The 27,843-nt window shown below is 41.5% G+C and overlaps 1 protein-coding gene across 12 annotated transcripts in view; it reads right to left on the bottom strand.

Moving 5' to 3' along the window:
* The window catches only part of NRXN3 (neurexin 3), a 1,013,224-nt gene that overhangs the window by 947,701 nt on the left and 37,680 nt on the right, over window positions 1–27,843 (bottom strand). For all 12 annotated transcript variants that reach the window (XM_061997781.1, XM_061997782.1, XM_061997788.1 and 9 more), the window contains exon 2: window positions 12,468–13,739. In XM_061997781.1, coding sequence (XP_061853765.1) covers window positions 12,468–13,176 — 709 coding nt within the window. In that variant the 5' untranslated portion in view covers window positions 13,177–13,739. The remainder of the gene's footprint in view (window positions 1–12,467; window positions 13,740–27,843) is intronic.

Raw genomic sequence — 27,843 nt, 5'->3', positions numbered from 1 at the left:
TGAGTGCCTGTTGTTTGCCAGGCAACTTTGTTTTTAAGGGTAACACTAGAAATGGGACATATTGGAACCATTTTCAGTGTCTAAAGAGGAGACTTTTGGGAAACAAAATCTTCCAAAGTGTTCTTTTTAAGCTGCTCAAAGACAGCAGAGATAAAAAGCCCAGGTCTTTTCAGGAATTTGTTTTTCTCTGCTATCTTCTCTCGGAATAACTAAACCAAACAAAAAAAGTCTAATCAAAAACTCTTCTGGCTCCATCACATATGAACAACATTCTATAAAGTCAGATCTATCCCTCAGCTGGAAGCCCAGCACATAAGAGTCCTGCCTTCAGTGGTGTGGTGGAGTCACTCCACTCTGGAGCAAATTTTCCAGTAAAATTTGCTTTCTATATTGACGATGAATGCTAGGCAAGAAGAGGAGGTTAGATGAGAGCACCACCTTGGCAAGTTTGCAGAAATGGAGAGGGAAGGAGAAATGAAAGACCTCATTACACTTTCTCCTGTTACCTCCTGTTACCTTCCATCCAAGGGGATGTTCAGTAAAGTACTCAAAGACTTGGAATTAGTGTTTCATTTTGGTGAAATTATAAACGTCTCTCTATTGGAAACACTTAAAAGGAGCAGGTTCTTCTTTTGCCTGTTTCAAAAAGTTATATTGAAGAGTACATCAACCACAGACAGGCAACACTGGAAAACACTTTTATTGCTACAAATCTCTTCTTCCTTATTAGTGACTATAAACCAACACTAAACAAAGGAATTCATTAAGCATAGCCTAAATAGTGCAGCACACTGTCAAGAAGGAGGGAGCAAGATGGTTCAAGATGGTTTCAGATAAAGAAGTTATGCAACAGCCACAAAGGGCAGAACTTCTTGGATATTGACAATTCATTCCACTAGAAAGAATAAAGGGAGATCTGTCTTCGAATTTCATTCAATTGAAATTTTACAAGAACCCCTAAAATGCAAAGCTCCATTTGTAGCTTCACGTTCAACATAAACCACAGTATATTTCAGCTTTTCTAGCACAGTCGGGTAAAGCTAGATAAACTACTATATTGTTTAATACTTAGGATTTAGCATTCTGGATTCCAATCCCACCTCAGGCAGCTTCTGACTTGATACCCTTCAATAATTCACATTCTGCTTGCCTCTCAGTTTGGCCATCAGTAAAATGGAGATAACATGCATTGCATAGTGTGGTAGAGTGATGTGAAGGCTGACTGATTTATCAGTAGTTGTGAGATGCCTAGGAATACTCTAATGAAATGTGCCACATGTATGCACAATTTATTATTAACCTGACAGCGTTTTAGCTCTTTTATTTTCCTGCCTTGCACACAATTCAAGTGCAGGATGCCTGAAGCACATCTGAAAAGATGCCACGTGGCATTTTGATTATAGCAGGTACTACCATTTAATTCTGAAATTCACAACTTTAACATCATATTACAGCAGGATTTTTGCAATTAATTTTTCTTCTTTGCTCATTTTTTTTAAGAACACTTGAATGGTCTTGGTTTTAGTTCAGCTTGAGATCATTAAAATTATTCAAGGCAAACACAGGCAAGGAAAAAATCTCAGAGAGAAATGCGCTCTTTGGGACAAATTGTTAGAGGTGAGAAAAGATGGAAATAATATAATATAATATAAAGTAAGGTTAAATGATCAAAACCACTGTTTAGAAGCCCAAGGCTCCAAGATGTCTCAATCACTTTTCAAAGATCAACAAGTCTAAAAACATTTGGGTTTAGTTCTTAGGGAAGCACATCCTTCATCAGTATGAATAACTGCTTTGCCTGACTAAAGAGCAGGTGTTAACACTCACACTTGGTGTATGCGGTTAATTTTCAGTCGAATACTAGTGACGTGACTAGATATGCAAGAAAACTTTTTTTACAATTATATGTACATTTGACATATTTTCTACACAGCAGTTCATTGGTGTCACAGTATCTGCAAGTGCAGATAGTTCAAGTACCACATGAACAGCACAGCCAGCCAGTCATTCCTAAGGAGAAAATAACTGGCGAGTTGGATAGAAACTAAAGGACAGAAACTAAGGTTAGAAACTAAAACAAATGAAACCTACATTTTGTTTTACACCAGGACCTGAAAAGTGGCTTAAATTGTTTTAATCAGCTTCCCAACAGAAACATTTTTTCAAGTAATCAAGAGGAAACTTAAGTAATTTCAGCTCTGGGAAAAAAAAAAAAAAACACCAAATAAAACAGTGGAGCCTGTTACAAATGCCCCAAAATAGTGAGATATAGATTCACAGATTTTTAAGTCCAGAGGAACCATTAAACAGACCTGCAACACAGCAGTGACCTCCATGGTAAGTGGTAACAGGGCTATAATTAAACACCATTGACAAATGAGGTCTCAAATCACAGCCAATTGTTCTCCTGAGATAGAGGATCTGTTACTTAGTACTTTGGTTTAGCTATCTTTCGCCTCAGGCAAACTAGGAGTCACCACACTGGCAGCAGGCAATGACAGAGAAAACATCCCAAAGCTCAAGAATGGCTGTCATGCCACACTAGTGCAGCTCCCGAGTGATTTTCATAGGCAAATTTCAGCTTTGGCCTGGTTGCGTTTCAAAGAGCATTTATTGCAGAGAGGTATTTGTTGCGCTCTTCTTTGGAAATGCCCACTGTCCAGTCTTCGAGTCCAGCTACATTGCAAACTACTTAGGTTCAATCCAACACACTAAAAAGCTAAAGACCATCCCAGTCTCTCAAATCAGCAACTGTGTTTGTTTAATACATTCAGCCTTACTACCTTCCTTGTCACTGTTCAGAGACTTTCCAGTTCAGCAATACTGGCACTTCTAAGTCAAATGGGGACAGGACAGTCAAGTCCTGTCCACCCAATATCATTCCCTGGGCCCTTTCTTTTGCGGCACTCTTGACAAACAGCAGTACCTACAGATCTATGTCTTCTAATGAACTTAAATCATTAAGTGCTTCTGGCCACTCTTGTCTCCTGGGAGACATCAAGCATCGATCTACCTGTACTCCTGGCTCTATTCACGGAGAGTCGGAAACCTGTTCTCCATGGTCAAGTCTGACCTATACTTAGGTCTCATTTGGCCTCCACTTCTGAGCCTAGAAGTTCACACAATTGTAAAACAGTGAAGTTGAGTCCATACGTTCTCATTAGAGCTTTTTAGTCAGTGTGGGAGCATATGCTCCTTCCTTAAAGCACTTGAACATTTTTGTGAGATAGTGAAGCTCATCAGTAGCAGGTCTGTATACATGCAATTGATACAGATTGCATTTTAAACAAAGCCAGAATCCAGATATTCTACAAAATAAAAATACATTGCTTTCTCTGCAGACTGTCATCAAAATCAATATTTTTTTCTAAATATTATGATTTGAACAAAACCATCATTTCTCATGAGCAAAACATTTCTAAGCTGTCTTACACTCATGTGTCTTAGCTGGTCAAAATGTTGCTTCACACATCTTTCATTTGAACGTGCCACAAGATAGGGCAGTCAAAACAGCCTGCCTTGCAGATACATTTATGTGTGAGATGTGAAGTAGAGATAAAGTGTATAAGTATATAGGTCTTATATTTTTTCAAAACCAGCAGGTTTGGGAATTTGTTGTAGGCGTGTTCATTGCTGGAGTTGAGACACAGCCTAGCATTTCAGCTGAACTAATGAAGGAAAATAGAGAATTTAGGAGGAGACAGATAAGGCGGTACCTTAAATTATAATCCAGTCATCAGAAACCTGGTTTGTTTGGGTTTTCTTCCAATGAAGAAAAATAAAAATTCAATCCTCAACAGCACAGTGTTCACTAGAGGAACACTGAAGAAAGAGGATTTCACCAACTTCTGCAGCATCTGATGTTTTCAAAGAGGGTCTTTCTACCCAATAATAAACCTATAGCCATACCACTATCATCATACGACTTCCTTCTAAGCTGCTGTGATGACACAGCTAACCAGTACCTCAACTGGCAAATTTTCAGCTACGTATGCCTGGGTGAGATGTACCTCATCTTTGACACTAATATTAACATACCTCTCACTCTGGTTATCCTAGGAGATGTAACAATGCTTCTGCTTCACAATGGCAATATATCCAATCTCTCTTTTTTTTTTTTTTAATGTCAATTGACCTCCTGTTATCTTTCTTAAAAGTCAAAGCTATGTGAATAACAAGGATCTACAGAGAATTCCAATTACACCAGAAACCTGGCAGGCATCATGTAGAGTGGTCTGTGTGTGCAGCTCCCTGCTTCCTACTGCACTGAGTCCCAGGGCAGCACTTGCAGAAGCCAAAGAGGAAAAGGCAAAAAACAGAAGAAAAAGCACGGAAATTCTGACTACTTCCCCTTTTTCTTTCAAGGAGTCCTACACAAGCAATTTAGTCTCCTTTCCTCTTCACAAATCTCACTTTTTTCTTTTTTCCCTTCATTTTTTTAACAGTAATTTATTAAGGACTGATTCTATACACTTCCTTCTCATTTAAAAAAAAATCTTCAGGGAATATAAGCAATATATTTTCAGCCACATATGGAAAGGACCTTAAGGAATTTAGCTGCAAATGCCACTGAGCTATGAAATTTGCAGATCACAAGTTGCTCTCATTACTGCTAGCCATCTCCGTCTCACCTGTGGTTTCTGACCAGCCTCAGTGGACAAAACTGCCTTTAGCTCCAAGGACTTCTCCTATATTACCCTTGAGGAGAAAGGTACTAAGAGGCACTCTGACCCTGAAAGCCAAGCTGGCAGGATGGAAACAGCAAGAAAGACCATAAAATCAAACACATGCCTGCAGAGACACACGAGAGGCTTGGAAAACTCACAATGTCACTTTTCTTGAGTACTAAGATAACAAACTGAGAAGAAATGAAAATCCACCCAAGAGACTACAAAGTCTGAGAACGGCTTCTGAATAAATGCAGCAGCCAAGCAAAGTCTGGGGCCTGCCAGCAGTGTTAGAGATTGAAGCCTGGATTTAACCCACAGCTCAGGTTTCTAAGTCTACCAATGAACTGCTTCTTCCCTGGTGATAAAAGTCTCTGACAAATACTCAGAGCCAAATCTAGTCCATTATATTCACTTGGGTTACTTGACTGGTCAAATTCCATGAGTAAGAGGAGAAAGATCATGCCTCAGAGTAAAATCCTGAGTGCCAAGTACCTCTTTCTTCCTTGGCCTACATTACAAGGCCAAGCTACAAATAACGTCTGCTGTATCTAATAAGCAGTTTGAGTTGTGTTGATGAGAGTTAACAGGAAAAGAAAGATGACTTTATCTATACTTTCAGTGCCTTTGAACCACAAAATGTTTGCCAGCTTTGGGCTAATTACACACTCAAAACCAACCAAGGTTGAGGTGAGTCCTGAGCATGGAGGGTGAAAGGGGCAGGCTGGAACCAGCAACCACAGCAGGGAGAGTGCCAATGCAGACAAGCTGGCAGAGGTGGGTCACTGCACAAGGAAAAACATCTTATCAGCATCTGAGGTTCATAAGGTGCTCATAAGTTATCATAATTTACCTATCTTACTAAGATATTTATATGTCTCTATCACTGTCATAGAGAAGTATATGGGATTTTTAATACCTAACGTACAGGAAACCCCACTAGCTACATATTCCAGATATGGAAACTGAGACACAGAAAGTAACAAGGTACACATTCCCTGCAAAGAAAGGTCAGTTGATTCGATCTTGAATCCTTCAGTCTGCAAGAATGCAGGAAGCCTGTGGCAGAAATGGAAATTCCTCTCATGTGCTAACACTCTTATGATCAGATCATCCAAGCTCAGCTGCCCCAAATGACTTTCTTTACACATGATACCTTGGTCATCTCTCAAGATAATGAGGTGAGCAAGTGTACAAGCAGGCAGGGCTTGGACAGCCAACATACTATGACTGGCAACACTGTCAGCAACACAGAATGTGAATCTAGAGTACTCAGGTCCCAGTCTCATTTCAGAGTAAACATATTTAAATACAAACTAGTTCTGCTTCAAGTAGTCTGTGATATCTACAGTCCCTCCTATCTCCCCACATTTACCTCTCTCAGCCGTTGGGCTATTTTGCACCCAGCTGACAGCTCCTGGACCTGTTCACAGAGGAAAAAGGGCAAATGCTTTGCTCTGCAAGGTAGGTTTACAATGGCAGTGAACCTGTCTGCAATGAAGGATTGTGGAAGAGACACACATACACACAAAAGTCACATTGCCGTCTCTAGACAGCAATAACATGGCAGTTGCCTTCCTTTCTATAGGGAGAGAATGAAGCTTTGCTATCCATCAAGTTCAAAGTGGATCAGAGAAGAAACATGAAGTAAAGTGAAATCAGAAGTTGGCCCAGGACAGGTGGCTACTATACCATTTCATCACATGGAATATCACCTTCTCCCACACCTGGGAGCACTCAGTGCTGAGGCCGACGTGCAGGGCTCATCACCTCTTGCCAGTTTGCCAGACGGATGTGCTTCTTTCTTCTTTCCCTGTAGCTTTCTCACGCTGTTTCCAGCATCTTCAAGGCATCTGGGAGGATTCTCTCCCTCCATTTTCCACCAAAACTTAACAAAAATCACCCTGTGGCAAATGACCTGTACACTTCCATCCTGGAACAAGGATGAAAGCAAGGCTACAGCACGTACTGTCTTGCTTGGGGCTATATTTACTGCTGATTGACCTCCATGACAGGCTGTCTAGCTCAGCAGAAGCTTGGACATTCACAGTAGATCAAGTAAGCAGATCTTACTTTTTTTTTGTAGGGCAAAACCAACAGAAAAAAACCTTCCTTCTGAAATAATTTTATGTCCTGTCTATAAGTTGAAAGGAAATTTCTGGCTCCACTCACTTTCAGAATTATTATTTACTTTTATTTAAATTTGTATTTAGCAACTCAAAAATTCCAATCTAGATCCTTACTGTGCACACTTTGGGAAAGAGTATAAGTCAGCAGCCTAGTCTTGGGCTGGCAGAGGAAGCTGGTATCCAGACTCCAAATAGATTTAGTCCTCTAGAAGCTCACTCAGCCCATTCAAATCTACTCTTCACAAGAATTTTTCTCTTACATTAGCAGGCAGGTAAAGCCAGGATAGAACAGCTGCTATAAATATCCTATGTGAACTACAGCTTACTCTTATAAAGTAAGATTTTCATGCTGGATAATTTTTTTCCCCAAGTCCCACCTCCTTCTTGCATACAAATGGCACTCTTCACCAGTTCCACATCACACCAAACGGCCATCTTTTGTACCCAACCACAATTAGCTACATTTCAACAGAGATGTCCAAGCTTTGCCTAACTGAAGGCTATAACTTGGCTGTTGCCTGAGGACTGCAGTTGATCTGCAATCAAGCAGAAAAGGATTGTAGCCTTGTGGTCATCTATAATACAGAAGAGTGAAACAAGAAGAATATAGCTGTCAGCATGTATTGCAGCTAGAATCAATGGCACACTCCATACAGGAACCTGCAGTCTCCCTGGGGCTCCTCTGCATTAAATGCAGGGCAGGGTACAAAAGGAATCCAGCCAGGTCTGGAGCTGCAGGCAGTTCAGGCTTAGTGAGGGGAGATGGGTCCTTGGCCGTTTCTGTGAAGCAGTGTGTACAATCTAAATTTAAATTCTGTGGCTCCTGCTCAGTTTTAATATTTATTAAGAGTAACAAATGGTGTTTAAACTGCACTCGAGTTTCAAATCATTTTATAAACATTAATTAATATCTTAACACATCATCTTTCTCTGGTGCTCATCTGGCAAGGCATCAAAAAATTACAACCAGACTGGAAAAAGTACTATTTTAAATATAATCAAAGGAACTTAGACTCAAAAGAATGAGCAAGAGAAAGAGATGGGGGAAAAAACAAATCACTGCAAAACTAAGTTTTTACCATCTTTCGGCCAGAGCTGGGGCATCAGGGGCAGCATAAAACAGCAGACTTGCCCCTTGCAGTATTTACTCCACAGCCCCTGAAGGACATCAATTCTAGAATTTTGTACTGGTGAGTGAAGATCTGGGCCCTTTAAAGCGTGTCCCAGAACTGTCTGGAGTTCTCTAGAACAACAGAACTTAAGACCAAATGGAGGGTCTGCAGATGTTTATTGCTAGTGGATTCAACAAGAACCAATTTACATTCACCTATCAAGGAATAGGCAAGTGGAAGCAAATATTATGGTCATGTTCATTTGTTTCTGATTACTAAATGTATGTAAATGTATATGCAAATTAAGTGAGCCCATCAGATTCATGGCAAAGTGCCAAATTAGCCCTTGGTATTACAAAGTTTGGGGTGGCTGGCAGGGACACGCAGTGCGTGCAAGCAAGGCTAGGAAGTCTCATTAGATGCATACAAAACTGGACTGCTCCAAAGGGGCAGGTGGAGGATAAATCCTGCAATAACGTGTCATTTTAAATGAAGCTGAGGGGCTATAGAAAAATCTGTTCCTGCTGCAGTTAGAAGTGTGATAATTACAGAGCAACAGGCTCCTCTGTCATTCAGCAGGCAGCATCCCCAGGAAATCTTGCTCTGTAATCAAGGGAAGAGGTGCAATCAAGCCCCTATTCAGGCTTCGTTTAGAAACAGCCCCTGCAGGCAACACAAAGGCTTCAGCATGGTGCTTTGTGAAGCTGGTGATCACATCAACGTCTTAGTTCTGCAACTACAAGCAGAGTTAATGTCATTTCTAAGTACATCTTCTATTCACTTTTTCTCATCAAGTCCAGAAAGAGGGGTGAGTTCCTGAGCCAAAATACTCTTGAACATACAATGTTGCATTTGCACTGTCCACATTAGTGCACTTGCTACATTGCAATGTTGGAGGAAAAGATAAATTCTTGCAGACTAAAGAAGACAACATGATCCTAAATGTGCAGATATGAACATACTCCTCTGGCTGATACAGATGCACTGTTTTCAAAATTTGTGTGCAGAAGGTTTTGTTGTTTTGGGGTTTTTTTCCAGCAACATGAATGTATCTGTGCTGCTCAAATTGTACAGGAACCTCATTCTCCTGGCAATAGCCTGGTCCCACAGAGACTGATGAGGTTTATTAGAGGGGAAGGTGTGTCTGACTTCAGCTTTCATGTCTAATGCCACCATTGCCCAGAAACATACAAATTAACAAATCAGCCATCCTTTGTACCCTACAGAGCTGTCAGATTCAACGAATCAGTTTACTCCAACTGCAACAAAAATAGTACCACAATTTATTCAAAACAGACACACCTTCCAAAGTGTGCATGCATTTTCACTCCCACTGTGTACATATAGATACAGAAATCATACCTCTTATCGACCAGCAATGACCTACTCAGCTACCCATCTGGGCATGGAGCTACCACAACATTGACAATCCTGGCAACTCAGGGTGCACACTAAGTGCCAAAAATCTTCCTTCACATTGGGAGCACATTTTGGACAGGATTTATAGTTTTGCCTCAGTATGAAATCATGGTCCTCTGCTGAGGTTCACCATAACTGGAACTGCACTTTGCATTATAGTAACCCTGAATACTGTTAATTAGAACTTCATTCTGTCACAGTACAGAATCAGCAGGTTCCACTCACTTTTCTTTTTTTTCTTATTTCTCTGGCCACAGAATAAATGAGTTTGCTGCAGTTTTAGCATCTGCAGACATAGGTATCAGTCAACAGCCAAGTAATGGCTTGGACACTGTCAAGAGAACTCATTATTTAAAAGGTACATATGGCATTTAGCTGTTCAAACAGAAGTAGTTATTGATTGGATCCCATCAGCTCCCAATAAAAGAGTGACAAAATGAAAACATGTACACAGACTAGTAGATACTCTAATGGAGTTAAGGATCCCTCTGAAAAGGAAGTTGTTCCTACTCAGTTGAAAGAACACATCTTTTTCAAAAAGGAAACTGGGAATTACCATGTTACTTGAACGAATATCCAGAGCCAGGATAAGGAAACAAACAAACAAAAAAAAGAACATTTCTGACAGCAAACATCTCAATCTCATGTGAAAAGAAAGCAAACAAAGAAAATACAAGTTGGTTAATGGCCAATCAAGCCACCAGCAAGAAGAGCCTCCATCCAGTTCTGCCATTCCTATCACATCCCATTGTTCATCAGTGGAGGTTCTGCCACACTCACTGAATTGAAAAAGAGCATCTTTGGAGTTTGCTATGTTTTTCAAAGTTGGATTAAAAGCTAGCTATACTTAACTTGGTTCCTGTTTCCTTTCAACTTTTCTTTGCTTGTTTCCATTTACTAAATAGCTTTTCTTCTGGTTTTTTTTTTTTTTCTTTCATTTCACAATCTGCACAGACATTGTAACATTTTTGGGTGACAGCATTTAACATATAGAAATCACTGCTGCAGTATAAAGGAGGCAGAAAACAAGGCTAATTATAAAATTCTAACATAAACAAAATATACACCATAAATCAATACAAAAGAAACTTGAAGAACTAGATAAGATAGTAACTGTGAAACGTCTACATTTGTTCCATTGAAAAAGTTCTCTGCACAGCATCTTCTTTGTGAGTGATCACAGCTAGCAGTGAGATAAAAACGGTAAATGTTACCTAAGGTACCTAAAAAAGGTACATCATAACAAACTTCTTTGCTCACCCTTAATGGAAGGTTGAGCTGGAAACAGATGAATCACTATAGGAAACAAACAGCAACAGTGACACAGGGCTTTAGAAGGTAACAATAGCACTGCTTGATCTGCCATGTCTAGAGCAGGAATATCCCTGGATTCGTTAGAAGATGAATTTCATATTGCTCCACCCACTCAGGAAATCCAGAAATTCCACCACCTGAGCCCTCGTTAGAGCTCCCACAATTGCCCCACAGGTACATACGTGTAAGCCTTGCTTGCTCAGTGTTTTCTCAAGACGTTCACTGGAAACCAGATGCTGTTGATATCTTGAGCAGCTCCCCATGGAGCCTGGATCCATTAGCCCAGTAGGTTTATATTTGTATGTTTCAGGGTCCACATGCCTGTGTGGCTCTTGCAGTCTTCCATCACCCAAAACTGGCATTTGGACATGAGGTGTGTTTCTTCCCCAAGTGTATGAGGATGGGGCCCAGCTACACACGTGCCCAGTCACACCCAACAGTCTCTCCAGCTCCACGTAACTCATGGTTCAAGCACAGAAAACACTTCTGGCTCATTGTTGCCTTGCCCTTTATTGGTGCAGAGCAAATAGTCAGGAAGTACTCTGGTGTTCAGCACTTCACAGGCTCACACCTCTGATATAACATTCATGTACTGTTACTGTACTATTTGGATATAAAGCCAAATAGTCTGTTACCGTTAAAAGAACCTTAAAATGAATGGACATATGGATGTCATGTTTCTTTTCAAATCCTTCCCTTCCTAGAAGAAACATGTTTGCTTCTCCAGCCATACTGTAAATGCAGAGCCATATTTACACAGTATTTCTGTAAAGCTTTTTTGCTTACATACCAGCATAGTAGGGACTTTATTTTCAGTACTTCTCACATTCTACATACTAAATTCAATTTTATCTATTTTCTTTGCCAAAAGAAGTAAAGAAATGCCAGCTGTGATAAGATATTATTGCAAGTAGTTTCATTTGAACAAAATTTTAGGGTGCCTTTTTAACCTTGAGACTGGTCACTTCTTGCACAGTTTTCATCTTTAGCTTAATCTCAAACTATTGTGTTTAAACCCAAATGTCATAAAAAAGCTGTGGTGAAATTCTCAGATTCACATTGAGATTTCCAATCAACTCAAGTCTCTTGCATATACACAGTTAATTACCATCACACTGCTAAAGACCAAAGAAAAAACTCTGAAATTCACTTCACCTCATGGCTTGCATGACTTAAAACTTCTAGACTCAAACTATGAAAGAGAGATGAAACAATGAAGAAACACCCAAACTTCTCTTCCCTTTGCAATACTAAGATCTTTCAGCAGGTCCCAAAGCCATTGTAATCAAGGATGCTAACACGATCAAGGTGCCACTCAGCAACTAGTATGCAAGCAATTGAGGGGGAGTATGGGGTTTCCACAGACTAGCAAGAGCTAACATCGAAGATGGCCTAACTTTTGCAATGACCTGTCAATCAGTTGAGTTAGCCATATGTACATGACTCCTGTTTGCCACCATTTCGCTCAGTTCTCAGGGACACAGGGGAGTGGAACTCACCCAGACAGCTAAGAAAACTTCTTACTGATGTTTTTACCAACACCAACATAGGGTACTTCTGTATCTACCAATATATGTTCTCTACCCCTACTGTAAGTTGCTGACAAAAATCTGCCCATGCTACAAATGTAGCGCTCTCAGAAAAGCACTTTTTGCAATTGCTCATGCTCTCTATCTGTTCCCATTCCATTACTTCTGGCTGGAAAAAGAACACTGGAACTTAATTCCTCTGATAGGCACCAGCAGGGATAAGAGCTCAGTCATAGCTCTGACACATTAACTTTTTGGACTATGTAAAGATCAATGGGAATCAAGGAAGTACCTTACCTTCAGAACACAGCTTGCCAACATATCCAGTGGCTGAGCAGTCACAGTGTGGCTCTCCGTCCAGAAGGAAGCAAGTGCCACCATTTTCACAAGGGTTTTCTGCACAAAGCCCTTCCATTTCCAGTCGGACCCCTTGGCTGCCCAGGAGCTGTGGCTCAGAGTTGCCATATTTCAGATCCAGGATAAATCCCTGAAATGGAGGCTCACCCAGAACACCATCGAGGGTCAAGGCAGCAGGACGGATGTCCAGCGGGACTCCACCAACAAAAAGGTCACTGACGATATTCATGTACTGGCGCTGCGGACGCACCTCACCTGGCTTGGCTTCCCCATCCAGCACTAGCACCGTCCGAAGGTGATTGCGGCTGACCATCAGGAAGTGCCAGTTGCTGTCGTTGACCTGCTTGTCTGAGATAACTGTTGTCTCTGCACAGTCCACACTAAACTGGAGCTGGATGCGCCCATCAACAAGGGACAGACAGAGGAAGTCACAGACACCACCATCATCAAAGTAGAGAAGCAGCCCAGCAGAGACATTGGTCTTGAACTGGAAGCTGAGCTCGCTCCTAGTGCTGGCATCCCAGCGGAGGTAGCGGGCCCACTGGTTGGGGATGCCCATGAACTCCAGACCCAAACAGAGACCCAGCAAGGAGCCTAGCAGCAAACTCACCTTCAAGGTGAAGCACACAGAGTGCAGAGTGAAGCCCATTGTTTCAAGAATCTGCTCTTCCCTAGGAGAAAAACAAAAGCCACGCTACTGCGAGGAGAATCCCAGCAATCAACACCAAAAGTTAAATCCAGCAGGAAGAGGAGAGCACTGAGAGTGACAGAGATACAGGGAGAGTAAGTGGAAAGTGATATAGAAAGTGCACGTGACCAAGAGGAAAAGTCTCGTCCCCAAGGAAAGATCTCAATTATCCTTTAGGATCCAGAGGCTTTTGTCTCAGAAGTACAGGGTATATGAAGCGACTTCTCCAGGTGGTGTACTTTTATGAAGGGCAAAACAACCCACAGTGATTTGTTTTGGTAGAACACAAAGGTGACAGTGGTTGTTCCAGGGAGGAAGGAAAGGCAGAGATGAAGCCCAAGCTTCAAACTCTGGTTTCCTAGAAGCAATGATTATATTGACGGAGGTGGCAGTGAGATGGAAGAGACAGTGAAGCCATAAAGCGCGTGATCCTTGAGAGGACAAAAATGAAGTCAATCTTCATGATGTACTGGTGGCTACGCTGCCCATAATTCACTGCTTGGCACTCATGGACCTTTCAGGATCTGTGGGGTCAAGACAAAAAAGGAAATAAAAAAGTTAGTCCTACTACTCATCATATCTCTACCATGAAGCTTATTAACATCTTATCCAGTATCTCATTTACATTTCTTGATATTCTGGACACTTCTCCATGCCTACAGTTGGCTATACAGTCCTCCAAAGCGGCAATGACATACATCGATGTCCTCAAAACTAAGGGGACCAAAGGGAGAACACACCAAGTGATCTGCACACACCAAAATGTCGAGCAACATAAAAATACACCCAACTCTTTAACTCTTCTAATAGACACAATGTCATTTACTGAGAGAAATGGTGCTGTAACAATAATGGCTCAATGAACATTCTTAAGGCAAAGACAAGAGTTCCTTAGAGTTCAAAAGTTGATACAGGATAAGAGAAGATGTTATCCAAACTTCACAATCCACTACTCTCGTTATGCTTCCTAGCACACCAAGCAAACATTAGAGAAGACAACCCTGCTGTCAGCCTGTCATGCAATAGCTGCTTTTATTTTACAAGTCTTGCACACTTCAGAGACTCTAACAGAGACCTTTGCAACCTGGAAACATGCGCTATGCAAAATATATGTGGCAACCTGCAGCTTAGATGATAGGAAACTTGCAGTTTAGATTATAAGAACTGTCTAAGCACTTAACCACTTACCCTGGTCCAGTGGATTGGCAAAAAGGCCAAATTCACTCCTAGCTAACAACAGGTAGTTTCAACTGCCTTTAGCGAGCAGGAGTTACACCTGTTAACACTTGGGTTTGATTCACTTCTGTCTATTTGCATGTGGGTAACTGCACGCCTGGGGTAGGATGGTATTTTAAGACCACAAGATAGCACAAAGCCAGGATCATTCTTTGAAAATCTCGATTTTTTTTTTTTTTAAAGATGTTTTCCATTCACATGGGCACTTGTTCACAGGGCTGGGCATGAGAACAGCTCTGGGAATAGCTAACATTAGCATGGATACAAAGCAGGAAAGGAGGAGATGAGAATCAGGTTTCCAATGTCCCAGATGCCAGCATGAACATAGATTTCACAAGTTGGATCAAAAGAACTGTGAGACCGGATTTGCTTAGGAAAAGTATTTTGTGCTGTGGACAAAGTTTCTGTTTGGTAAGGGCAGAGCTTGAGCTGAAAGAGAATCACTAGCAATGGAGGGAAGAGCTCACATAGCCACAGCCTCTGCCCTACCTGCCCTAGGGGAACTGCAGAAGTTCTAAGTCTCCAGGACTGTCAATTTGCCAAATTCAGCCAGCGCAAAAAACAAAGCAAAACAAAAAAACAAACAAACAAAAAAACCCAAAAAACCCCACAAGTTGCTAGAAAATAAAAGAGGTCAATTAAAAGAAAATCTGCAAGAGAAACGTAGCTTTCAGTGCCCAGTGGAAATCAGTCCTGTTCTTGGCAATTGCCTAAGTGGAGTATGTTAGCTAAACTGCTATAAACACAAACAAAATCAAGTCAAAACCAGAGGGAAGATAATTCCTTTTAATTGTTAACAGCTTGGCTCAGGAAAATTGAAGGAGAAAAAAGGAGGTGTTGGGAGAGGTGTAAAATGAAAAAAGAAACCAACCAAATCCCATAGATCAAAATGCTTATATCATCTGTCATCCCAAGAACCACAATGTTGGCTCACTTCAGGGGGGGCTCAGGGGGATCTTCAGAAATCAACTGGGGAAAAGAAAAGAAAAATAAAAGTGTTTCCTGTCCATTTACCTTTCTCTCTGTGCTCCCTAGTGGCCCCACTAAAATAGCCCATGATTTATGGAGAAGCAGAATAGAGTGAGAGGGAGGTAAGAAAGAAAGTGATGATCCGAGATTGGAATTATTGATGAGATGGGAATATGAATATAATAATGTGTGTAAATTAGCCAGTGATGTCGTCCCAGCAGCTCACAGTTCCTTACAACATTTACCACCACCACACTGAATTTCACTGTTCCATCAGATAGCTCTGTGCTCAGACTTTGCTGGGGAGGGAGGAAAGCCCCACATGGCACCAGTCATGAAGACACCACAAGGCAGAGGGGCTTCTGTCACAGCTTTAGATTCTCCTGGGCAGGATGGATTGCAGCATGTGCATCAGAAGTAGCCCTCAACCTTAATACTCTTTTCTCCCTGTTTTAGAAGACCAACTCTTTGAGAACCAGTGAAAGATGCTACAAATCACAGCAGCAGGTGTGAACACTCTATAGATTACTACAGATAAGATACATATGTCCACATACAACTGAAACATCTGTTTGAAAAGTCTACCAATCTCTCTCAACCCCGCAGCTGCTGAAACCCTGTTTTACACACACAAAGAAACCTCAGTCTGTCTCCATGGGTTGGTTGCTTCAATCCTTGGGATTTTCAAAGGCACAGTAAAGGGAGCAGGCTACCTCTGCGGTACAGATTTTTGTAACATTGATACATGGTCATTGGGAAAGGACAAAGGCCACAGCTGACACGGGAAGCCAAGCAGAAATGGTTAAAGAGGAAGAGCATGGCTGACCGAGAGAAGCCAAGGCAATCCCTCTCTATCTGTTTTGATCATGAGAAGCCAAGGTAATCCCTTTCTAGCTGTTTTGAAAGACAACAGTTACAGTTCTGTTTCAGAAGAGGAAGAAGACAAAAAAACATGAAATATAGGTATCAATTCTAGGTGCTTCATTGCCTTTTAGACACCGCAGCTCAGGTTTTGGGAAGGCTGCCCGCACACAGCTGCTAGCAGGCTCAGGCCATCTGAGGCTCCTTCAGAGCTCTGTCAGCACCTGTCAGTCCTGACCCACTGCACTTCCCTCTATTCCAGTTTTATGTCTACCACAGTTCAGCCTGTGAGAACAAACCTCACCAGACAGTAGCAGGGTCTTCAAGCAAAACTCAGAAGATCCTGCATTCTTCTTAGCAGTGGCCAGGATCTGAATCCCAACCTTGAGAGAGTAACTGCTGACACAACAAACCTGTGCCTCATCTATTTCCCACAACGATCCTCTAAAACACACCGAGAATAAGTAATTTTCTGCTCTTATTGTTATATTTTTAGCATAAGTACTACCCTAGCAGTCTCATATGGCACACAGCTACCATAGCAATACATCACAATTTGGGACAATAACTACAGAATACCATGATATTTTCATACATATTCTATCTGAGAAATCTCAAACTTTGTCACAGCATGATCACATCTGACAAGGTCTTTGTAGAGCATTTAAAATACTTGCTGCCCTTAACTTGCTTCCTCTCATTCCTTATCTCCTGTGCACCTCCATCAGCTTTTCCCATCTCTCTGGCCCACCGGAGAGCTGAGGCAGCAAGGAATGTGTGTGAAGAGACAGCTCAGCATCTCACACATGCAAAACCCACTGTAGGAAACATCCACTTGCACTAATGAAGCATCTGGCTCACAGGGCTGATAGAGCTGTACAACTTCCCAAGCGAGGGAAGTGAGGCAGCCCCCCTGCAGTGCTATGGACAACTGCTACTTAGCCACCACATACCTTCCCAAACTTGAGAGCAAACTATTAAATGCCAGGTCAGAGCCATCTGCTCAGCAGCCCACAGACAGGGTCTCATCCTTCGATTTGAAGTGGATCTCAAATGCTTATCAGCTGTACTCTGAGAGTGAGTGACATTATCTAATTGAAACTAATTTCCATAATTACTGACTGGCACACTCTGTATGATGGGTTAATATCTTTGCAAACGTCTCGCAATGCACCTGCTTAGGAAAGAGAGTGAAAAGCTGGGCACAGAGCTGCTCCAGAGCTTATTTATCCAACTGCACAGAAAGGTTGCAGAAGATGGGTTTGTCATTCCCTGCCCTCCCTCCTCCACTACCTCCCTCTCAGGCTGCTAATTGCTTGGGGATGGACTTTTTTATATTTGAAAGTGTAATTTACAGCAAATCCTAGTGTAGAAAGAATGACAGAGTTTTAGGAAGGGGTAAACAGGACCCTAATTTATTTCTGCATCCATGTGTGTTCCCACAGTCAGCCTAAAGCACAGCAATCAGATCATCAGACCTCTATGACATGCTGCTCAAAATGATCCAGTGAGATTCAGAACCAATAATTGATATTAAAAGCCAAGCTTGCCAGCAGCAGAGAAATGGGGAATTAATACTATTTATTCAGTTCGTCTTCACTCATCCAGTTCTCTAGTGAGCAATGGGCTCCTTTTGGCTCATGTCTGGAGTGTGGGTCTCCACAGAGACTCCTGTCTCTTAAGCACAAATCTTTTTGCCTGGTCTATCCCCAGATGAATTGAGACTAAAAAGGAAGGGGAGAAAAAATAACAAAAAAAAAATCCTTCAGTGAAAAATAGAGATGTGAGAACTGTGAGCTGCTACTGTCGTGGGGCAGACAAAAAAAAAAAAGATGACAAAAACCCTCCCATTACACAGCCTTCCTAGCAAGGATGCATGGTGAGATGTTTGCAGAGAACTGAAAGGGGACATGCAGGCTTTGAAATTCAACAAACTAGAGAAAACCACATGGATTAACTTAGTTTTTAATTCCTCTAGCAGCATTTGCATCTCAGCTATAAATCTGGACATCAGCATCATCCCCTTGCTGGGATGGAGAAGACTTTGTGGTGGCTCCAATGGAGCTGAGCTGAAAGAACTAGACCAAAGATAGACACAGACAGCTATTCTATGATCTATTACCCAGAGAGAGTTTGGTGGCATTACACTGCTCACAGGGGTTAGGAGTAAGGCAGGAAAGACTCTCCTTGGTGAAAAGGCTGGAAGTGCAATTGAAACTGAGGGCTTTGTCTTGCAAAGAGCTGAGAACACCCAGGTCTGGCTAAAATTGGCAGAACTTCATGGGATAGGGCATCTTACATGACTGGCTGCAGGGAGAGAGCAGAAGTGGAAACAGGGATTGAGGGCTTTATCTTGGATATAGAGACACATGTGGGTATGAATACCAGCATCTTAAAAATGGACAATGAGGACAACAGAGAGCACTTGGTGACCTCTTCTGAATGGTCTCCAGTATTCATGGATACAGTATTCATGTTGGCCTCTAACATGACTGTGAGAACTGCATGTGCTTTTGCCCTACCCCAAGCCCAAGGAGAAGACACATTCTCCTGTCTTCATTGACTCTCCCTACCACTGATATATCTTGCAGGCTTAACTTTTACACTCTCAAAAGCAGATATGGAGTTGGTCAGTTCCCCTTATATGAAGTCAGTATGGAGCTCCCTAGGAGGCAGCAGCAAAAAAAAACCAAAACCTGTATCGAGAGAAAAAGCAAGAAAAGAAGGTCTAGGGTTGCAATCCAGGAATGTCCTCCTACAAGAAAATTTTAAACAGCTAGACTAAAAAGCCAGAATTACTTTGCTTCCCTGTAATGGATTAGTATAAACACATGCATATGTTGTCAGCCACGATCTGTTGGTAGGTGGTTCTTTGCTTTCTTAGTACCCTGGGCATGCAGGTTTTCAATCAGACAGGTTAAGCCCCTTGCCTTTCTCCAGAGAACTGTCCACAGTTCTTACCTGGGGAGGGCAAGAATGACTGTTCATGGCAAGTCTACTCTTAGAGCTCACCTCCACAAACGCTGTGTAAAACTTAAGCTAGGGACCTATGTACGGGAAAGGGAAGCTCACATGCACTCACAAGACATGCAGCTGAAATGCCACCAGTGGCCTCAGAAGGGATATGAGCAAGCTACTAACGTGCCCAGTTCAACAGGCATGGCAGCATAGCCTCACTATGCAGAGCTATTAGGCTGGGAAGCCATCTGACTGCTGGAAGAGTTAATATTTTGTCATAATCACCCTTCAAGGTCCTTACCTCCTGGGCCTATTTAAACAAACTTAATTCAGAACCAGGGTTCTTCAAATCTGTTCTGGAAGAAGAAGGGTTAAAAAAGCCACAAGGGACAGTATGACCTCCTTTTTATACACTCTCTCCACCCCACAAGAGAAGGCCTTGTAGTCCACAAGAGTGACCTTTAACTAGCCTACCTAGCCCAAGCTCAGCACGAGTGCAATTTACAGACCATTTCAGCTCTCCAGCTTTCTTAACACAAAGAAGAAAAATCAAAACCCAAGCACAATGGAAAAGAAAGAAAGAGAGAGAAAATAACCCTGCAGAGCAATCATGTCTGGGGCTGCTCTGATGGCTTTCTGTTCCCTTCCAGGACACAGAAATGACTCCCAGCGTGTTAATTACTCCCATTACCACAAACTCTCTACTAACAAGGACTAGCTAAAAGGAAGCATTGGCAGCAGCTGAGCAGTTATTGCTCCATACTGCCACACAGGAGAAACCAGACTCCCCCATCTCTGAGCTTGTACTAACCAGGAAAGTGATTTCTGCAAAACTCAACAGTTTTTATTGTAATTCCCATGGCAGCTGCACTGGGAGTACTGGCCTTCCCTCAATTCCACCATTGTTAAAAGGGAATGAAGAATACCTGCTTTTTGAAAAAATTTGAAGTTCAACAGTTGGAGAGCTCTGAATCATTATGATTTATTTTGCTGCTTCTGCAGTTGATTTGCCTCTGTCCCCCACATCGTCTTCTCTGTCACCAAGAAGCCTGGAAAATCTGTAGTGTTGTTTATTCTACCAGATCCCAATATATCAAATGCAAAGACAGGAGATGCGCACATCACAGCAGGGAATGTTAGCAGAGACTTCTGTGAATTCACAGTGCTGGCAGTACTGATAAAGGCAAAACTTCTTCCAGATCCCGTATCTGACCCATACACTGGATTTCATTTTCTTTTTTATAAAAATCTCCTTAAAATGCTCTCAGCATTACTGAAAATTAAGCAAGTCATCAATGCCTTAAAATGAGTCTGCTTCCAAGATTTTTCCCAAGCCCAGAATGTGCTTACTTTCCCCAAAAGATACATTTGATATTGCAGAGACAGCCTAGTATTAGCTACTCCTCAAGGGAGAGACACAGATGATGTGAGGGCTCCCAACTTTGAAACGAGAAGAGCAAAAAGGCCACTGTTACACTTCTTGATCAGCTACTTAGTATTAAGGTGCAAAGCATAAAAAGAAACAACAAAATAAAACTAATGGCTGGCACACCAACCAGTAACACCTTGCTCTTCCTAGCTGTCTGTCTATCCATCTGCTTCTTCCTTTCATATGCATTTTTCAAAGCTTTTCATGAGCTAGTACACTTCCTTTTCTGTTGGGCAGAATCTAGAACAATACACTCAAGAACAGAGCTCCCAGGCATTACTCATATACACATTAATAATTGTGATTGTACTTGAACTAGCACTAAAATGCCTCACCGTTCCAACTGGCATTTGCAGTTCCTTTAAAAAAATATAAAAGGAAGGGGGGAAAAAAAGCGTAAAAGTACTATCAGAAAGACTACAATAAGAACAAAGGTTAAACTCGTTCTTTTCTTCACTTACAGATCACAGACAACTTGTACTTTGTTCAACACATTTGTACACTCCTGAATCTGATTTCCAGTAGGTCAGAGAAATTCAAATTTTTTTAAATGTCATGATAGTATATCACAGAGAGGGGAGACAGATGCAATCACTTTGGTTATTTTACTAAAAATAGAACTTGCAGAGGGGAACACTGTATCTGCCAGACCTCCCCATCAATTAGTATGGCCAGTAAATCATTTAGGTCATTCCCTTCAGTTTGCTGGCTCATGGGAAGCTAAGCAGCACCCACTGGGAAAAAAAAAAAAAAAACCACAAACAGAGGGCACGGGGACATTTGGAAATTTACAGTGGATTTTCCCATTATGCAACACGTGGCATTCTCTCTGTTTTCTTGCAACTTCATAATCTCATGCAAAAATGAGATCTTATTGACATTTACAAATATCTAAAGGGTGGGTGTCAGGAGGTTGGGACATCCCTTTTTTCTATAGTAGCTAGCAACAGGACAAGGGGTAATGGGATGAAGCTGGAACACAAAAAGTTCCACTTAAACATAAGAAAAAACTATTTCACTGTTCAGGTGAGGGAGCCCTGGCACAGGCTGCCCAGAGGGGTTGTGAAGTCTCCTTCCTTGGAGTCTTCAAGTACCACCTGGACGTATCCCTTTGCAACCTGATCTAGGCGGACCTGCTTCTTCAGGGGGGTTGGACTAGATGATCTCTAAAGGTCCCTTCCAACCCCGACCATTCTATGATTCCATTCTATGAAAAAATGTCTACTCAGCTTTCCACAAAGCAAACATCAACACTCAAACCTGGCAAACAGTTGTGATAAACTGTCCACAGTCCACACAACACAGTTCAGTTCCTAAGCTCCTTAAATAGCTGATGCTCTGTTTACAGGCCAAATGAGAATGCCTTCCAGGGAGCCCAGTTAAACATTAGAATTGAAGTGTGAGGGATCCACCTTCATACAGCTCTCTCAGTGACTGATGCTGATTAGCACAAGCAAGCAAGCAAAGACATTGGTGACATGCATTAGCACTCTAAAAGTCTACAGGCACTGTGAGATTAGGTATCTGCTTTTAAACCACATTCCTCACTTACTACTAGCTCCAGAAACATGCTGCTTTTTGTGGGTACATACACAACAGCAGGCTGGGAATCTCCTGCCATGGGAAATCATTGCATTCTTCCAGCTCTCTGCTCTTTTCATATTCTGATACGCAAAACTGCTGCCAAAATTCACCCCATTCCCTTCTCCACTTCTACCTAAGGTTTACTGGGGGAAGATGACAAGAAGTTATGCACAGATAGGTCTCTCAGTCCTAGCATGCTTGAGAATGGAAGTGGAAGTCTCTGCCAAGACAGACTGCTAGCAAAAATCTTTAAACATCAGTGTCTTGGCTAGAAAAGGATAATACTTTAAATGGCTCAGGATACTGAAAACTTTCCAGATTATCAAGGAAATAGCTTGTAGTTTTGCACAATAGAGGCCAGTTTCTAAACTACACAGCAATTATGGGTCAGGTAAGAAATACAGTAGGCACACTGTACTTGCAAAGACTCATTGCAGTGTGGCCTGTGCCTGCACCCCTACATGGTGACCTGTCAGTGTGCACCAAGCAATCCTCCGCATAATCCAGACAGCCTGCTGGCAGGGCTGGAATAACAAACCTGCCGTTCTGCCGCAGCAGTGGCCTCAAAACTGAGGTCTGAGACAACTCTGGTAAAGGCTACCTAAGCTTCCAGGCCCTAGGGACATTCAAAGCAGAAATACAGTGCTTTCAGTAGAATCTCTTTTGAAAGGAAGGCTGTTATTAGACAAATTTAGGTGTAAGAGCCATGTGAACCCAAGACCCCAGAGAGTGGGAAGAGTTATACAGAGGACAGGGGTTTCATTACTGTTTTGTAATGCATGCACCCTGGATTGTATTCCTGTGCTTCACACTATTTTGCCCTCTAAGTTTTCTATCTAGTTATGCGTTTTGTTCAGAAACTTGCTACTGTGAAACGTAGAAACAAATATTAAGGATGTGCAAACAAAAGGATTTTTACAAAATTCATGTCTAAAGGGTTCAACTGTGTTTTTTCAGTGGAACCACCTAATGATGAGGTAATGACATTTCCCAGAGCAAAACACAAATATTCAAAAAGACAAGGAATGAGCACATGTACCAGTATAAGAGGAATCATCAGGCAGGGTGACAAAGAAGCATACATTAGCTAAAACAAGAAGCCCAGAGCATGCATGCTGGGCTGTCAGAGGCTGTTGGGCATGACTGCAGGAAGGAGGAGGGTGAGCCCAACAGCATGATACATTTTAAAATTAACCTGGATAAAAACACTATGAAATAGTGTAACAGGGAATAACCCTTCATCATCTGAGAAACAGAGGGCTCTGCACTAGCACTCTTCTATTCTCTCCCTGTATTGAAACTCACTGCTGAAAGCCCCAAATCAAGTAGCAGCATGCCAGGGCCACAGACCCCAGAAGCAAAGCTTGTCAGGCACCTTAATACCTCATTGGAGCCCAGGGGGCGGGAAAAAAAAAGCTAACTAGCAACATTATGGAAATTAATGCCTTTAGAAATTATTTCACACTTTCCAATGGAGCGTTTTAACATCATGGGAGAAGACATGTCTCTTTATTTAAGCATTACTTGCTACATATGGATAAATCAATCACACTGGTAGATTTAGAAAGATCTAAAAGGTATATCTTCTCCTGCAAATATTCCTTTAAAAGTCAGATGGTCTTTTAAAGAGCTTCCAGCCTTGGGACTCACAGTGCAGTGCCCTGGAAGACAATTGACATTCTGAGTGACAGGGCTGCAAATTCAAAATCCCAACTCGACTTGCTCAAGTCAGGATTCAAACTCATTCATTTTAAAAATAGGAAAGAAAAAAAGGAAAAATAAAATTCAATAAAAGAGCATTCAGGAAATTACTTGAATTCCTGCAACCCCCCAGGACAGAATCTCTCAGGGTACAGATGCAATAGTGGCTCAAGGAATATTTCTGCACAGTATCTGCATGGGACATATTTTTTGCTTTGTCATACTAAACAGAAATCTCCATAAGGTTAGCTCTACTGATAACAAAGGATAATTGTTTGCTATGAAAGGCACTAGTGAAAATGAATAAACATTTATTATATTGAGGTATCTTCATTGAATTTTTTGGTTTTAATTAAAAATTGAAACATTCTAATTTACCTGGCTTTGACTCTGGTAACTTCCATTATTTGCCATTTCTTTTTATTTCTTCTGGGAAAGGAGCATAGAATAGAAAAACTGGGAAAAAGGAGACTGCTATATAAATAGCTTCATTCCTAGAAATTGCGTAACTTTTCATTTCAAATTAATTTTAAATGTATCTCCCTCTCTTTCAACAACAAAGAAGAAAAACCTGAACATTCTGGAAAATACATCCTTCCTGCTAACACTGTTTTCACAGTCTGAAAAAGCCATGATTTTGACAAACACATTAGGAACAATTCTTGCTAACAGCACCCACTTTTTCCCCTTACACCAAGTCCTTCGCTCAGCCCAGCATCTGGCTGGGAAGTTCTGCAGAGCTCCAGTGATGAGGTCATGTTGAGCCCTGGTCCTCTGGCACCAATTTTCATCTCCTTCTTCCATATAAAGCTTTTGCCACCTGATAGCAAACTGGAAGCCAATGAGAAATGCTGCCCCAGTTTCTAAATTAAACATCACAAACTCCCTTACCAGAGGCAACAACGATTTTTCTGCTGTCCACCAGTAAGGCAAGAAAGAAAAAAATAAACAGTAAAACTGTCTATGCCTAAGGAGACCCTTTGCCTAGGATATAGCTAAAACATGTGGGTGGAAAAAAAAAACCTCACGAGTGAGAACACTCATTCCTGGGTAGACTGAGCCACCAATCTCCCACCCCACACCTGTCAAGTATAAAAATAAGCCTGGGAGAAACAGAGGGAAAAGGTTTTGTAATCAACACTTAAAAGATACCTGAAGTGCCGTAATAACCTGGCAGAACTGTTTCCAAATTGTCTTGAGTAACTGAAATTTAGAAGTAACTAAGGAAAATTATTGCTTGGTACCATGTGCAACAGATGGTTCCTGCAACCTACCAGTTGCCAGATTCTAGGCCAAACATCCCGCATGTAAATTCATCACACATTAATTCATTTCATCTGTGGTATCTAGCTACTGGCTACCAATAATTTGCTGCTCAATAGTTCCTCATGCAATAAGATTCACACTATAGCAGTCCAGGTACTTGCATGAGTCAAAAGAAAGGTCATGACCTGTTTGTGTGGCTCTAGGCAAAGTGCTCTTTCAGGGGCTATAGTTGGAACTACAGCAGGCACATTGTAAACCTTAATTAGTGATTGTAAAGAGCTCAACCCACTCAAAAGACAAGCTAACATGAGAGCAACCTATTTTCCTTTATGACAATAATAGTCCCCTTTCAAATTAAGCAAGAGAAGTAGCATATTTTCTTTCATTATTCTTGATGGCTCAGCCCCAAATAGCCACAGGTTTACTCAGCTGGCAGGCACAGTGTCAGGGCAATGGGAGAAGAGGGGAAGCCTTCATTTGCCTCAACTTCTAACCCACCTCCAGATGCCTTCTCACTCCACCAACACCAAACATCTGGTTTACAGCACAACAGGTTCTCCAAGCTGCTTCTCACCAGTCATGGAGAGCTGACACGGCTTGTACCTGTGCCCAGCCATGTGCTCAGCCATGTGACATCTGCCTCCTCCAACACAACATGGGAAACTCAGGCACCCATCTTTCCTTTAAATACAAATCAAGTGAATCTGTACCTCGGCCACTCTGTGATTTATGTGAGAAACACAGTCCAGTCAGGATATCTGCAACCCCACCTTTTCCCCCTAAACCTCGCCTAAGGGAGAGCTTATCTTGAAGGCTCCAAAAACACACAGATGACCATGTAAGAAAAAAAGGTTGTTTTTTGACCATTGATCATTTAAAAAATCTAAAAGGCTCAGAGGAAGACAAAGATGTAAATTCAGGCAGGCTTCTTGTATGCAGCACTGCATAGAACTAAGGATCAGCTAAGTGCAACTATTTAAGCATGCTTTATAGAATCGTGCATGTCCCTCCACTTTCCTGGGGCTTTTACAAGACAAAAATAAAGACAAGTTTAAAAACAATGCATCAAATAGGAGAAAATCCCTCTATGCATTTAAAGTGAAAAAAGCTAAAAAAAATGCATATATATTCAAGTTTTATATATTAAGTTTTATATATGTTCAATTTAGACTTCTAAGAAAATACAAGGGTTTAGCTACATTTGGTTATCAACTTTGTTTTTAAAGAAATTAAAAGTTTTTTCCAAAGCATCCTTTTTTAAACATGTTCAATGTTTAAAAAATAAAAATTGCTTCCACAGTCAACAGGAAAGGGAAGAGAAAATATACATCACTGTAAACTGCTTTTACAGAATCCCTAAAGTAGGATTTGCTACAGAATTAAATGAAAAGAGGAAAGGATATGGAAAATCTATCACTCTACTGTAGTCTTCCAATTACCTCACAAATACAGGCTGGAAGTAGTCACCTTTTAAATAATACATGTTGATAAAAGGTATACAGTTACTCTGCAGCAGTGAGCCAGTCTGTTGTCTTGGACTACAGCTCACTGTTGGCTTTCTGTCAGACATCTCCCAAAAGAATCCTCTACAGCTTCACTATAACAAACACTGCTATTCTGGGGAAGCGGAATTAGAGCCATTTGAAGTATATCTCCTAAAATATCCATTCCCAATAGCTTTTTCCTACTAGTGGGAAAGATTAAGATTGCAACTGTATCAAACTACACCTGCCATTCACTACGCAACTAGTTGATTTTAAATCATAGGATTGCAGGCTGCTTCACGATGATGAAAATAAAGTCTGAGGTAACAGTACCATAGAGACAAGAGTGCACAACTGAGCAGAGGAGGAAGGCAATAGTGGTGTTCAGCAGAACATTTGCTATTTAGGTAGGTAATGGAATTAAAGACAGGGGGGGGAAAAAAGTTATTTAAGCAGCACTGCTAATGAAAAAACACCAAAACCCAAACCAAACAAACAAAAAAAAAACACTGACAAAAAAAACCCCACCACACTTTGATTCAATTGATTTCACAGCTTTAAAAACAGACTTCCCTTAATCTTCACACCAATAAAATCTAAAACCCACAGGGACATCTTCCTCTCCAGACACTCATCCCCAACAGACTTCACAACATTAGGCTGAGAAAATTCTCGTTTTGAAGGTTTCTCCTATGACACCACCTAGATGCTGATGCCTCCAGCCACTCCAGCCAGTGCAGAACTTCTTTCAACACTTTCACACTCAAAACACAAGACCTTGCACATTGACCTCAGCCTGTCTTTATTACAGTAACTTTGCATTAAGAAGTGTGTGCTCCCTCCTTTCTTCCTTACCAGATTCTTACTTCACTGTCATGTCCTGCTGCTCACTGCCAGAGTAGAAGCCTGCCTTCTGCTCAGCCATTTTACATCTTGTTTCTCAACCCTTAACACACATTCACATACTTTTAGTGAAGCCACCCCTCTCCTCTCCACTTCAGTCTTGGCTATAACGGGAAGTCATAAACCCCTTCTCCAGATCACTGTGACTTTTACAACACTCCCTGCCCTAGCCCTCTTAGAAGCTGAGGAGTCCCAGCCCTTCCATGTCTCTTCACAGAGACACCACTGAGGGTGTGG

The sequence above is a fragment of the Colius striatus genome, chromosome 6, assembly GCF_028858725.1.
Source record: "Colius striatus isolate bColStr4 chromosome 6, bColStr4.1.hap1, whole genome shotgun sequence".
Taxonomy (NCBI): Eukaryota; Metazoa; Chordata; class Aves; order Coliiformes; family Coliidae; genus Colius; species Colius striatus.
The sequence above is the reverse complement of the archived record's forward strand: the minus strand, read 5'-3'. Positions and strand labels throughout refer to the sequence as shown.